General features: G+C 47.0%; 2 protein-coding genes across 10 annotated transcripts in view; both read left to right on the top strand.

Moving 5' to 3' along the window:
• The window catches only part of LOC311106707 (protein 4.1-like), a 94,389-nt gene that overhangs the window by 67,101 nt on the left and 12,659 nt on the right, over window positions 1-14,629 (top strand). For 3 of the 9 annotated variants that reach the window (XM_084149105.1, XM_084149103.1, XM_084149104.1), the window contains exons 6-15: window positions 250-325; window positions 1,416-1,634; window positions 1,959-2,046; window positions 3,219-3,371; window positions 3,702-3,799; window positions 5,988-6,160; window positions 10,382-10,476; window positions 13,465-13,518; window positions 13,653-13,685; window positions 14,238-14,300. In XM_084149105.1, coding sequence (XP_084005231.1) covers window positions 250-325; window positions 1,416-1,634; window positions 1,959-2,046; window positions 3,219-3,371; window positions 3,702-3,799; window positions 5,988-6,160; window positions 10,382-10,476; window positions 13,465-13,518; window positions 13,653-13,685; window positions 14,238-14,300 — 1,052 coding nt within the window. The remainder of the gene's footprint in view (window positions 1-249; window positions 326-1,415; window positions 1,635-1,958; window positions 2,047-3,218; window positions 3,372-3,701; window positions 3,800-5,987; window positions 6,161-10,381; window positions 10,477-13,464; window positions 13,519-13,652; window positions 13,686-14,237; window positions 14,301-14,629) is intronic. The other 6 variants (XM_084149111.1, XM_084149106.1, XM_084149107.1 and 3 more) reach the window with 3 other exon arrangements.
• Window positions 11,427-13,544, top strand: LOC311106708 (uncharacterized protein). The gene has a single exon (XM_084149112.1). It carries the CDS (start codon window positions 11,871-11,873, stop codon window positions 12,591-12,593), a length of 723 nt encoding a protein of 240 aa, XP_084005238.1. The 5' UTR covers window positions 11,427-11,870; the 3' UTR covers window positions 12,594-13,544.

Consider the following 14,629-nt stretch of genomic DNA (forward strand, 5'->3'; position numbering starts at 1 on the left):
AGCACATCTGGCCTGGCATGCCACCATCGCTTGTTTTTCTGTCTTCATTATTTGACACTAAATGCATAATTTCCTTCCTCTACATACAAACGCTCACCCAAATGATTAGCTGATGTCAGTCCATCTTTGCTTGAACACGTGGCCTTGCGCCTTTAGAAATAATGATCATGTGTTATGATATTGTAGATCAACTATTTATTTGACTCTTTTAATCAGATGAGTCCTGTCCTTTCTGTTTCCTTTCCACAGATGCCACCTGGCAGTTTGCGTTCAATGTCAAGTTCTACCCTCCGGATCCATCCCAGCTGACCGAGGATATTACCAGGTATTGTACTGTCGCTTTCATCAGGAAACAAAGAGGTCAAACAGCCACATCACACACTCCTTTGATTGTACATTTGAATTTTTGGCTTTATTATGTTAGTCATCAAGCAAAAAATGATCTGCCCAGTCGTGCAAACAAAGAATGCTTTAATGCCACACAGGTGGCCCGGAGCAGTCAACCTACAGTCTGTTAATACTTTACATTCACACTATTTGGACATCTTTCCAGAGAATATTGTACATTGGCTTTATGGGGGAAATGTAAATAGTTGTACTGTTATGGTATGTACCGTACATGTTGATTTTCGACCAGCATGCACATAACTAAACACACACACATGCTAGCACTGTTATTCAATGTACACCCAGTCAATATAACCTATTCCAGAGACAGTAAAGGCAAGTCCATTGCTGTACAGTAGTTGTACACTGCAGCAGCAACATGCATTAGACTCCTGGTTGATGAGGTCAGAAGAGCAGAGCACTGAGAGAATGGGAGGGGACGGTGGGTGTCCATTGATTGTTCAATATCCATGTGTTCCCCCAGCTTCCCAGTGTCTAATCATTCCCTGCGCTGAGCCCTCAGCCAGTGCCTAATCTAGCATAGAAGTGCCCTCTTTGATCGGCGCCCGTCAAAAGGTTGCAGCAATATCCAGTGCAGTGGAGCGGTCTTCAGCCTCCCGAGTTTAGTTTCAGCACAGCCCCAGGGCCAAGGTCACAGGCAATGGAGGGCAATCATCTGCACACACACCTACCTTCCTTTCCCTCTCGCAGTGTGCCGTTATCACATATGCTATTTCTGCTTCTGTGAACCTGCAGGCTGCTGCACTACTATAACGTACAGGAAAACGCCCACGTACACACTACACTCCCAACACACAGCTTTCACATGCGTGTTATGTCAGAACTGAAGTAGTGGGCTAGTGTCATGAGAAATGTACAGACCAAATGTACAAAATGTATTTCATGCCTGAATGTGGTTATGGACTGTGACTCTCTCCCTCCACCCCTCCTCCTCATCCCATCTCTCTCTCGCTCCTCCACCCACCCCCCCCCACACCCTTTTATCGCATCTCTCCATCTCCCTGTAGATATCTCCTGTGCCTTCAGCTCCGGCAGGACATAGCGTCGGGGCGTCTGCCCTGCTCCTTCGTCACCCACTCCCTGCTGGGTTCCTACGCCCTGCAGGCTGAGCTGGGAGACCATGACTCCGGCGAGCACCGCCTCGACTACATCAGTGACTTCCAGTTTGCCCCCTCCCAGACCAAGGAGATGGAGGAGAAGGTGGTGGAGCTCCACAAAACTCACAGGTCAGGGCCGTGTGGGGTGAAAGGGATAGTTCAGCAATAACTATCCCTTTTAAATTAGCAAACGAGCAAGTGAAGATGACGCTGAAGTCATAGTTTTAGGGGAGATTAAATATAGCTGAAGGTGCCTCTTTAAAACCCAGGACTGGGGAGAGACACCTGTGTAGAAATTAGTTGGAAACGACCCCTGGACTGTACAGGTAATGTGATCATTATCATACTTTGAATTCCCAGTTTTCAGGAGCTGACACTTCTCAGATCATTCAATTGAACTCTTCACCTCTGTGTTTGTTTACAATATATATATTTTTTTGTCTACTTGTCAAGGGGGATGACTCCTGCTCAAGCAGATGCCCAGTTCTTAGAAAACGCTAAGAAGTTGTCGATGTACGGTGTGGATCTCCACCATGCCAAGGTGACTAGCTGCCACAGACACCAGGTTTTGAAATGTCCAATTCAACCAGAAATTATGTTTAAGGAATCATTCCTGTGTTTATTTTTGGGGAAATGTGAGGAAATACATTTATATGTTTATAGAATGCCCTGCGATGAGAAAATGTGAAGCTGATAATGCTAGGAAAGATTAATGAACTGTAAGCTGTAGTGTGGCTATCCTCTGCACAAGGAGGCATAGCCTGCTGGTCAGTATCCAAACTTAGTCATTAGTCCCAGGAACTGTTCTCCTATGCTCCATTCGTTGTGTATGGAAGTCTGGAAGAAACGCCTGTGAGAGCACACAGGACTCAGGGAGGCTCCTTTGATGTGGTGTGCAGTGAGGGGAAGAGAAAGGGCACCGGAAAACACAAAGCCAAAGTATTTCAACTGGAAAAGAGAGTGGGCCCTACCACCGCATCAGCTGTACAAACACATGAGGTGGATTGGAGCCGGAGCTCTTTTCACTGGGCCATCGACATGGGACGTGGAATGATCCCTCGTCTCTCCACATGGACTGGACATGGGTTGAAAATACTCAGAGAAATGTTCTGCTGGTCCATAGAGAGGGGGAATGGGAGGGAGCGCGATAGGGGGGGAGAGAGGGGTCAGTGACCTTTTTAGTTCATATCCCAACCGTCAGTGAGAAAAGTACCGCCTCGCTCTCTCTCTGAGTCTCTGTCTCTCTCTCTCTGTGTGTGTAGGCAGGGAAAGCAGGTCATGTGGAAAAGCATGCCAAGGACATACTTAGTGAGAGGGTTTGGTTAAAAGCCATGCATTGACATCTAATAGTGGCCATGGCCATCGGCGGGGAAGGATTTTCCTCCTTATTTTACAGTTGAATACCCAAATCAATAGTCACTCCGTATCTATCCATACAGCCTGGACTTAAAAGGCCTTTTATGGTGTCATGCAAGGTTGATAACAACGTTACCATTGAGTTATGGTGGGGTGATTGAATATCCGGCCTTATTCAGTTGTATGTTATTGCTAATAATTCCATTGTGCGCCTTGGTGATATTCTAAATCTTCTGGGCTGAAATCTGAGAACGTTGTCTGTTCTCTATCCTTGTTGTCTGTACTGAATACCTGACTGTGTTTTCTCTTCATTGTACTTTGCTGAACTGTTGCTTTGGCTGGTGTCTTTGTCTGCAGGACTCTGAGGGAGTGGACATCATGTTGGGAGTGTGTGCCAACGGCCTGCTGATCTACAAAGACCGACTCCGGATAAACCGCTTCGCCTGGCCAAAAATCCTCAAGATCTCCTACAAACGCAGCAACTTCTATATCAAAATCAGGCCGGGAGAGGTACGGAACAGCACCGCCCTCAGAGGAAAGACTAGACATTTCTACATTTTGAAGTTGTCCTTTCGAAAGCCCACTCGAGAAGTCAGCCGTAGGAAGCAGACTCCTTCATTGAGCCAAATACTGACAGTGTTAGGAGATGGTTTGATTGTACAGATGGAAATGCTGACATTTAGATATTTTTTCTCAAGGCCCATTAAAACTAGTGTCTTGGAAGAAGGGATGGCGGTGGGGGGGTTGGGTCCATATCCCTGTCTTTTGTAGAGCATATGTTTTCTATCTAAGCTAGTCTCCAGTACTCAGGGGAACTCACCTCTATACTCTGTCTTCCAGACAGAGCAGTTTGAGAGTTCTGTGGGCTTCAAACTGCCCAACCACCGCGCTGCCAAGAGAGTCTGGAAGGTCTGCGTGGAGAATCACACTTTCTTCAGGTAACAGTCACACTGTCAGCATCCATGTCAACGACCCCTACAAACCCCTACATTTCTGTGTAACCTAATCCTGTTCACCTCTAACTCACTGCTTCAGACTCGAAAATATGTCTGAACCAGGAAGAACTAGTGTGTTAGGTCCTTTTGAAGTCTGTTGTTTTTGAATGATTGCACCATTCATTAAAATGTTCTGTTCCACCATCTACATGCCCTTTCTAACCTGTTGACTCTGTGAAATGTGTGTCTAAGCTAACACAGACAAAAAGGAGCCCATGTCAAACCCCAGTGGAGCATGTTGAATGGTGTTTCCCCCACAGTCTGAAGTGTGTACCAACTGGAGTGTGTAATTGGCCAGTCTCTAGGGAGCACTAGGTTCCTCCGATACTTCCTGTCCAGTGAAAAGACTGAGGAGACGGAGCACAGTGTAGTGGAGCATGGCCGTCGTGCACTTATTTGTTTAAGCAGCTTCTCTGTCCGAGGCCTAAAGCCATGGCCATTATCATGTGATTAAGCTGTCTCCTTAGCGTCCGCTCTGCAGGGCTGTATCATTAAGGAAGCAACTGTCCCCCCCCCTGGGGATTTAAGAATGAGCAAACATTTAATATCCTGTAGGAAAGCAGAGTCCCTCAGAGACACTGATAGAGATGCGTGTTTCAACCGTAAAACCCCAACTTCTCCCTCCCAGATCAGCCCGTCCCTTGGGGGTTCATCTGTCTTGACGTCATTTGAAACGCAACGCCCTATGGTTGGAATCACCCCAGCAACGCATCATGTTAAATACATCCCACCTGCTGCGCCTCGCATTGTTTGACAGTTTGTAAGAGGAGTGTCGGCCCACGAGAAATTGGAACCGGATTCGCCATGGAGATCCTCGGTTGTTTAATCGAGCTGTGTTGTTCTTGGCACAGATGACGAGGAGGGGAGCCACAGCCTCAACAAACGCAAAGCAAAAAATCACTTGCTGCCTTCCCTTCAACCCAACCACTAATAGCCAAAAGCCCTGTAGTGCCTCTCTCTCCTAACATTCAGATCATCTGTGTACTAAATCAACTCCTAGTAATGACTCTCCTTAAATTGTCAAGTTTTAATTAGAAGCCCCGCCTTCTACTTAATGGTCTTGTACACTGATATCAATACCAAGAGCTTTAATTGCCCCGGTCATTATCGGTTTGGGCTAACGAGCTTGATCAAAGAGCGGCTTCTTTTGGACAGTGTTGTGAAGGCATGATGTCATGTCAGACCCAGGCCCTGGCTGGGCTGGGATGGAGAAGTCGTGCCGGGCTGCTGAGATCATGATGGAATCCACAGACACCCTGACACACCAGCAGCACGCCCAGGGCCAGCGTGTTTAAATGGGGTTGAAATCAGCTCTGGCCTCCACGCCCCTGGGTTAAACAACAGACCCCCGCCCCACTATGCCTGTATAAGAGCAGAAAGCAAGAGCCTTACTTTATGGACGCCACTGTGGCTAAACCTGACACCACTAGGACAATGCCAGAGACATCTGGACTGAATGCCCCCCCCCCCCCCTCTCTCTCCCCTCTCCTCCAGCCTGCCGTCACCTCAGGCTGGGTACAGACCTGTTTGAAGGAACTTCTGCTCTGTAGGGGTTTGTGAAGGGGTGTGTGTGTGTGAGAGAGAGATGTCTGAATTAGGGGCCCTGCAAAGTGAATGGGGAGAGCTGGATGGGCAGGAAAGCCCTGTCGCCATGGGAGATTAAGGATAGGGGCAGGGATGTTTGTGACCACCCCTCCCCCACCCCCACCTCTGTCTCCCGATAATATTTAGTCGCAACCACAGCTGTTACTCAGAGCAGAGCCAGCTAAGGGGAAAAAGAGACTGCTAAATGTTCAGCGCCCAGTTTTAAGTGTTTTATAGCTATGTTTATTTACGGTCACTGACAAACAATGAGACTGTTGAATGGATCCCTTATACCTGAGTCTTCATGACTCATCCTAGTCCTCTCTATTAACACACAGAGATGTTTATCACTTTGGCTTCAGCGGTTGGCCCAGTTTACTGGCAGTAAATTGATTTTTCATGGGGGAAAAAATATAGTACTCTATCTACTCTCACGGTCTTCCAGTAAACTAAAATATGTTTTGCATACTGCCACTAAACTACTGGATATGAAAGGGTTTGTTTTCAGAATAGTATTGATCTTATTTTGGTCCTATTCTCGCTCCAGGTTGATGACTCCAGAAGCGCCCACTAAAGCCAAGTTCCTCACGCTGGGCTCCAAGTTCCGCTATAGTGGGCGCACCCAGGCCCAGACACGACAAGCCAGCACCCTCATCGACAGGCCGGCACCCTACTTCGAGCGCACCTCCAGCAAGCGCATCTCACGAAGCCTGGATGGAGGTAGGCCGTGGCACTAGACAACACACACACATTTGGGAGAACGTATTACTATACCCACTACCTTGAACTATGGGCTCCACTGGTAATGAGTGTGAGTCAGTCCATAGCTATCTCTGCAGGAGGAGAGTAGAGTGTTACTCAGTGGCACATGGCCTCTAAACCCGGCCTACACAAGCAGTAGGTCTCTTTGTGACCATCAGAGAGCTCTGATTCAGTCCGCTCAGTGCAGACACCGTAGGGGGCCGTCACAGAACCACAGCCTACCTCAGCCTCGCCATCAAAGAGATGTTTAGAGAAACTGCTGGGGAAACACTCCAAACCGGAGAGAGGGAGGGAATGAAGGAGGGAAAGTAACAAAGGACCCACAGGATCAGAGGAAAACCATTACAGTGAGATGTACAAAAAGAAACACAACCCTGTTCAGATGTCTCTGTATGACAGCAATCCTCAACATGCCTCAGCATGCATTCTGTTCCCCTGCCAACCGGTAAAGTTTAGAGCACACTACACATCATCCTAGTTTGTTCAAACTGTCTTGTCAGCTGAACTAGGTTGGTCTTATGGACTATTAGGATATTTGTCTCTTCTAAGTGTTTAGAGCTGAGCTAGTGTCCTGTACAGTGTCAGCCAGTGAGTGTGTAGCTAGATGACTTGACATATTCCCTCCCCATCATGGGCATTGGTTAGGAACAGGAAATGGCTCCAACATCTGTTTTCCTTTGTTGGGAACGCTGGGATTAATGACTGTGGATGAAACTGGACTCATTCTTCTTGACCAGGGGATTTCAAAGTGTTTATATTGCTGGACCCGGGCTGTATACATTACATTATACATTTAACATGGGAAAGAAACGGTGCCACTAAAGCATGTGCACGCATGAAGGATATGGTCAGTCCTAGGCCCACGTGAACTATTAGGCCTATTTTCAACCATGAATGCGTTCTAGAAATTACTCTGAGCAAAACGACTGAAATGCAGTAGTACTGGACTGTAGCTCCCAAGCAGGAAGTTGAAATGCAGGTGATGCTGTAGCTGAAAGTGTAGTAGTAATTAAACAGTGAATGTAAGCTTGAACATGTACAGTGGTTCCTGTGACAGAAAGATTAGCGTGTAATATTGACCGGTCAGCATTTTGCTTCCAACTACATCAGCACTAATCTAGGAGGAGAATACTAGCTAGAAGAACACGAATCACCAAATTAATGTTGATTACGCAATTGCTCTACGTTGCCATGAGTACCCTACAACAAGATTTAATGAGACGAAGGATTTAGCCTTTCTTTCTTCTTCTCTGTAGCTTGTAAATTTAGAGGTACTAGGATAACTAAATCAAATATCCCAAATACCCAGAGTGCACTAGGGCCACTCATTATTAAAGGGTTACTCTACTCAGTTCAGCTGTGGGCTAACCTGGCCTACTCTGGAATCTCCTTTCTTTGCTTCCTTCACTCCTTCTTTCCCGTCCTGTATGTAGATCCTCTCCGAGGAGCCTCTTGATCATTCATCATCAATGCACTGCGCTATTAATTCCCTCTAGTCCCTCTGTAGTAGAGGAGGCAATCAAGAGAAGAGAGGGTGGGAACCATTTGTTCTCCATCTGGCCAACTGTGGAGTCTTCTCTCTGCTTTGATTGAGACAAAGATCTGGCCCCTGAATAGGGCCCCCAGACCCAGTAAGCCCCCAGAGCTTTAGAGACAGTCACAGCTGGTATGGGACCGGGACTGGGATTCTGAATGAGACAGGGCTAGATGAGGTGAATTTGGTTCTGGTTTCTGGATCAATTATTCTCTCTTCCCCCAACACATGGCACAACAATACAGGGAGTGGCGGCTGTGCTGTGGGTGGCACGGTCGGTTACAGATGATAGCAGGTTCCATATCACACAACCACCGTATCACACCACCACCATATCAAACCCTCGCATCTAAACCTCAAGAATCCATGACAGCACCACTCAGTCTGGTCTGCTTGTATCAGTGTGTGTGTTGGCACTGCTAAATACACTACTGTACACTACTGCTATTCATGACATGTCAATTACTGTAGTTTCACATAGATCTAGCATTTAGCCAAAGAACTGATGCTGTGTCATTTTCTCTAAGCTCTTTTCATCTGAATAGCTATTGAAAGTAGGCCTTATACTATACCAAAACTAATAGCCATGTCTGGTATGTACGATGAATCCATGCCCTCCTGGTCTTATGTCCTCCACAAAAGGCAGGGTAAAGAATCTTTCATATGAACCAGATTAAACTGTGCTCTGGGGTTAGAATTCCCTCTGCTGGCCAGTGCTGGGAATTGCCAGGGTGCCGATATGTATTGTGATTCTCACGATTCTATATGTATTGCGATTCGATACTGCGATTTTATTATATGCGATTTGATGTTCCAAACATATTGCTCACTATGTCTGCTGCAGAGAGACGAGAGAGCATGTGAAAATTAATTTTCAATAGTCATGTAAATAAAAGTGCTGAAAACATGTTGGGTCACTATATATATATATATATATATATATATATATATATATATATATATATATATATATACACACACACACACACACACACACACACACACACACACACACACACACACTACCGTTCAAAAGTTTGGGGTCACTTACAAATGTCCTTGTTTTCGAAAGTAAAGCAATTTCTGTGTCCACCAGCTGCATTAAGTACTGCAGTGCATATCCTCCTCATGGACTGCACCAGATTTGCCAGTTCTTGCTGTGAGATGTTACCCCACTCTTCCACCAAGGCACCTGCAATTTCCCGGACATTTCTGAGGAGAATGGCCCTAGCCCTCACCCTCCGATCCAACAGGTCCCAGACGTGCTCAATGGGATTGAGATCCGGGCTCTACGCTGGCCATGGCAGAACACTGACATTCCTGTCTTGCAGGAAATCATGCACAGAACGAGCAGTATGGCTGGTGGCATTGTCATGCTGGAGGGTCATGTCAGGATGAGCCTGCAGGAAGGGTACCACATGAGGGAGGAGGATGTCTTCCCTGTAACGCACAGCGTTGAGATTGCCTGCAATGACAACAAGCTTAGTCCGATGATTCTGTGACACACCGCCCCAGACCATGACGGACCCTCCACCTCCAAATCGATCCCGCTCCAGAGTACAGGCCTCGGTGTAACGCTCATTCCTTCGATGATAAACGCGAATCCGACCATCACCCCTAGGTGAGACAAAACCGCGACTCGTCAGTGAAGAGCATTTTTGCCAGTCCTGTCTGGTCCAGCGACGGTGGGTTTGTGCCCAGGCGACGTTGTTGCCGGTGATGTCTGGTGAGGACCTGCCTTACAACAGGCCTACAAGCCCTCAGTCCAGCCTCTCTCAGCCTATTGCGGACAGTCTGAGCACTGATGGAGGGATTGTGCGTTCCTGGTGTAACTCGGGCAGTTGTTGTTGCCATCCTGTACCTGTCCCGCAGGTGTGATGTTCTGATGTACCAATCCTGTGCAGGTGTTACACGTGGTCTGCCACTGCGAGGACGATCAGCTGTCCGTCCTGTCTCCCTGTAGCGCTGTCTTAAGCGTCTCACAGTATGGACGTTGCAATTTATTGCCCTGGCCACATCTGCAGTCCTCATGCCTCCTTGCAGCATGCCTAAGGCACGTTCACGCAGATGAGCAAGGATCCTGGGCATCTTTCTTTTGGTGTTTTTCAGAGTCAGTAGAAAGGCCTCTTTAGTGTCCTAAGTTTTCATAACTGTGACCTTAATTGCCTACCGTCTGTAAGCTGTTAGTGTCTTAACGACCGTTCCACAGGTGCATGTTCATTAATTGTTTATGGTTAATTGAACAAGCATGGGAAACAGTGTTTAAACCCTTTACAATGAAGATCTTTGAAGTTATTTGGATTTTTATGAATTCTCTTTGAAAGACAGGGTCCTGAAAAAGGGACGTTCCTTTTTTTGCTGAGTTTATAAATTATATATATATATATATTTTAAAGATGGAGAACAAGCTATAGGATGAAAAATACCAGAGTTTTGGAGCAGGTATAGCCGACTAGTTTTAGCTAACGCTACCATATTGTGATATGTGACTATCGATTATTTTTTGTGTAGTTTTTTTATCACAAGTTTGACATTAGAATTAAGATGTGCTGAACTGAAGATCAATCTGAAGTATGGGTGAAAGAATGGAGAATATAATTGTTATATAAAGCTTGGATGTGTGTTGTCTCCTTTTTCCTCTCTAGCTCCAGTGATTAACGTGACTGAGGCCCAGGACTCAGGCCCCACCTCTGGGGAGAACGGCAGGGAGCCTGGCCTGGAATTCTCCTCTGACTCGAAGGTGAGCGAGGAGGGAGGGGAATGCTCTAACTCAATCTCTTCTCTTTCGAGGTAGAATCAAATATCCTGTTGTTGGATTGGTTATTAATTGTCTATGTCTGTTCCTAATCTCATTTGTCTCAAAGAAATGCCCCCAAGGTTTCACTACAGGGAACTCAATTCATTGTATGTCTACTGTCTAGCTTAGAATAACTAGCCTATTGTTCTGTTTGTTAGATTGAATGTAAACCAACCAATATATTGACTTAGTCTTGGTACATTTGGTTTTGTCATGTCCCACGTCCCTCTTCTAAAGATCTACTGTGTAATGCGTTTCTTTGCGTTGTGAAAAATCGACCCAACAAACCCCCTCATTCAGCCTAGTAGTCAAACAACAGCCACTGTAGCAATGTAGAGTTTAATTGAATTCGCTAGAGCTATAGGATGCCATTTTGAACTGTCTGCTCCGTGCCCCTGCTAGTTATTATTCGAAGAGTTTAGGACTTGCTTGACATTTGGTAGCTGTATAAAGGATCTTATTCAGTCTTACAGTGAGTTGGCCATGAAAGCCATGTATTCAGGTCATTATGTAACCTGTGGTACTGAGAGCAAAGAATTCAGAGGCTCATCTCTTCAGTGATAAAGCCCAGCTCATTGGAGACACTGTCTTAGTTGTGCAAGGGGTAATGTACTCCGATAGGACCATGGGACCTCTGCCCCCTCTACCCCTTTGCCATTGTGATATTAATCAAGACTCCACTAACTGGATTTATGTCCGGCAGATGTTGTCCTGCCATGGCAGGGTAGATGTATGGTTCTCAGGGGTTTATCTGGAAGTGAACATGTTGTTAAGGGGACAGAGCTGAAAGTAATTGAGTTTTGAATTTGAATTGAATGAGAACGACCAGAGTACAACGGTGCTCTAACTCGATCACAAAGACCTTCCTGTTTTTGGGTTGCTTTAATTGTTATCTATTCTGCCTTCAATCTGCCGCTCTGTCCACTAATGATGTCAGCTCTAATCCTGTTGTACAGTTGTAGAATGTGATTGACCCTCCTCCCTCACACCCCACCCCCCTCTTCCCCAGCACCCCCTGACCTTTGACCCCTGACCTTTTACACTGCCCCTTCTCCGCGACCTCTTGTCTGCACCCCTGTGTCACTCTGCTGCACCCCTGACCTGACACGTCTCACTGACTAATGGTGTGTTTCTCTCTCTCCCGCTCCTCTCTTTTCCTGTGCACTCTATTTCCTGTTACCGTTTATAATTTCTCACACACATTTTTATTCTCTGGGTTGTTGTTTTGCTTGTGTTTTCCCTACTCACCCCTCCTGCATGGTGTCTACATGTGAACTGCTCTCTTTCTCTCTCTGCGGCGGGGAAACGATGGGTCCCTCACTGTGCAGTCGATCTTCATGTTCCCCCTGTCCTTCTCCTCCTCAATGTCATCCCTCCCTCCCATACTGGACTCTGAGCTGGACGTTCTGTCCGACATCTCGGAGGACGACCCGCTGTCCTGGGGCCAGCTAGACGGGGACGGGGACTACCCTGGTATCTGGGACCCTGATTGCACCCCTCAGCAGCAGCATGCAGACAGCTTGGCTGCAGCAGAGCACTACCATCACCAGCCTCTAGAGGCCTCTCCTCCCCCCTCCCCCCTGGCCTGTACCTCAGAGCCCCAGGAAGGGTCACCTGCCCAGGTCAAGGCTGCGGCTCAATCCAGGCTGGGCTTCTCCCTGCTGGGCATGTTGACGGGCCTGCGCCTGGGCCTCCTGCCCTTCTCTCTGCTGGATGAGGAAGGCTACCTCTGCTTTCCCAGTCTGCCCCAGGACTGTGCTGCCTGCTTGGTCCCCGCGGGGCTGCAGCGCTACCTGCCCCTCTCCTCCCCCTCCCTGGTGCCCTCCTTCATGTTCATCTTGGCTGTGCTGCTGTCTGCCTCCCAGTCCCTGGCTCTGGCCTTCCTCCTGGCCCTGCCCCTGGCCTTGTCGCTGTGCTATCTGGAGCCCAAGGCGCCCGGCCCCATGGCCAGGCTCTGCTCAGACACACACACAGACACACACACAGACACACACACTGACACACACACTTCCCTGCTGCAGGAAGAGCTGTGTGACCAGCTGTGTGACCCTGCTGCCTAAAGGCCGCTACAATCTTTACGCAAATGCAGCGACGGCGCGCCGTTCTCTACGTAGCTCTACGTACTTGTGTGCGTGTCAAATTTTGGAACGGAACGTGTACGACGCTCCGTCGCTCTGTTTGCGTAGGGTGTGTAGGGCCTTTCAAGTGTCACCATGTCACCACCTCCCTACCTCTCTCACCTCAGCGTGTTCTGCACTCCCTCCCTGTTACGTTTCTCTCTCCTGTTCCCTTTCTTCTCCAAACCTTTGATTTCCTTTGATGTCAAATGACCACATTTAATTGTAATCTTTCGCCAATCTCCAGAGATCTTAAATTAGTTCTTATGACAATCATTCATATTGTACCAGTATTGGCTGCTCTGTCATGAATCCTTTTTGTTAAATGAATAAGAGGAAAATGATACCTTGTATACCTTTTTAGTGTTGTAAAATTATAATTTCCTGTGTCACCGTACGTTTGGCTGTAAATGTTGATAAACAGGTAGATGTGTATATACAGGTAGATACAGTATATATCTGTTATCAAGTTACATTTGGCCTTTAAGGACGTTATTGCAGTGTTGCACCCCCTGCCCCTGTCCTTTTCAGTGTTATTAGTCGCCATTTAATATGCCAGAGTTTCTCACCATTTTTGAAAACGATAAGAAACACAAAGTAGAAAATAACAAAAAACGTAAAATCAGCTCTACTCAGAAAATCGCCCCCGGTCCCATCATGCCTTACTCTCATGTGGGCGGAGCATGGCCGCTCCTCCCTCAGTCACATGACATTGCACCGTTATGTGGTGCTGCTGGGAATCAGCCTTTCCCATCATCCATTTCACCTTCTCATTCTCCCCAACAAAACCATTCCCACTACAAACACCATGCAGGTAGAGGAGGAGCCTAGCGAAGGGGCGGCGGCCACACCTACAGAGGGCACTGAGGTCTGTGAGGGCAGCGGCCATCTTTGCCATCGTACTGCACCTTTAAGATTATCTATAATACCATATATACAGAGAGCTATGGGCAGTGCAGGAGGTGTCAAACTAACGTGTCCTTTTCTCCTTGGCACTCACAGATGAAAGGAGATGAGGCAGACTCCTCCCAACAGGTTGATTGATTTGATGTGTGATTGGTTGTTTGATGGTGTATTTGTCTATAAATCATCTGGGTTTTTCCACATCCTCACTGCTCCTCATTTTGTAGGCTGGGTTTGACTTTTGCGGCAGGAATGTATGCTTTGTATTTGGTTTCTTTCTTTCTGCTGGTGCCACTGTGATCTGGGATGTATTTGGTGTGTTTATTTAAGGGGGAAAAGGAGTACAACACACTGCTGTCCAACCACACACCACCAAAGCTGCACATAACGCTGTTAGGACATTATTTTGGATTGCCTTAGCTGCAGCATTCTAAGGGTTAACACCCAAATAAGCTCCACATTGTGAGGACTACGTGTTCTCTATGTCCACATTTTAGTATTAGAGTTGTATTACACAGCTAAGGTGAAGTGTGGTTTGGAGAGGGTCCATTCTGGTCTGCCCTGACCACTACTGGACTTTCAGTGTGCTTGTGGCCCAGTCTCCACAGCCTCTGCTCTGTAGTTCCACTGTCCTGTTTTTTTTTTTACACAAACGCCTCATGTCTACATTTTTTGATTCCACAGAGCGGAAAGTTGAGAGTGCAGGGGGAAAATATATATGTCAGACATAGCAATTTAATGTTGGAGGTTGGTAAGACTATGATATCTATTGGCGCCTAACTAAAGGGAATCAAAGCCCAAGCCTGTGTCCTCTTGGCTCCTGTCCCAGGCTGACTACTCCAGTCTACCTCTTCACTCTCAGGCTCTGTGTGTGTGTGTGTGTGTGTGTGTTTGAACACCAATGCATGAATCTGCATGTGGGACCGGGATGGGGATTGGGTGCATGTCTGACCCAACAGGTTTTGGAGTTTAGTGTGGTGAGGGTGACTGCTGATTACCACCCTAATATTGAGTAGATTTTGTTTTGTGTGTATTTAGTATTTTCCGGTGATATCCGACTAATTTGTTTCCCTAAC

The sequence above is a fragment of the Coregonus lavaretus genome (genome assembly GCF_964263955.1).
Source record: "Coregonus lavaretus genome assembly, chromosome: 31".
Classification (NCBI taxonomy): domain Eukaryota; kingdom Metazoa; phylum Chordata; class Actinopteri; order Salmoniformes; family Salmonidae; genus Coregonus; species Coregonus lavaretus.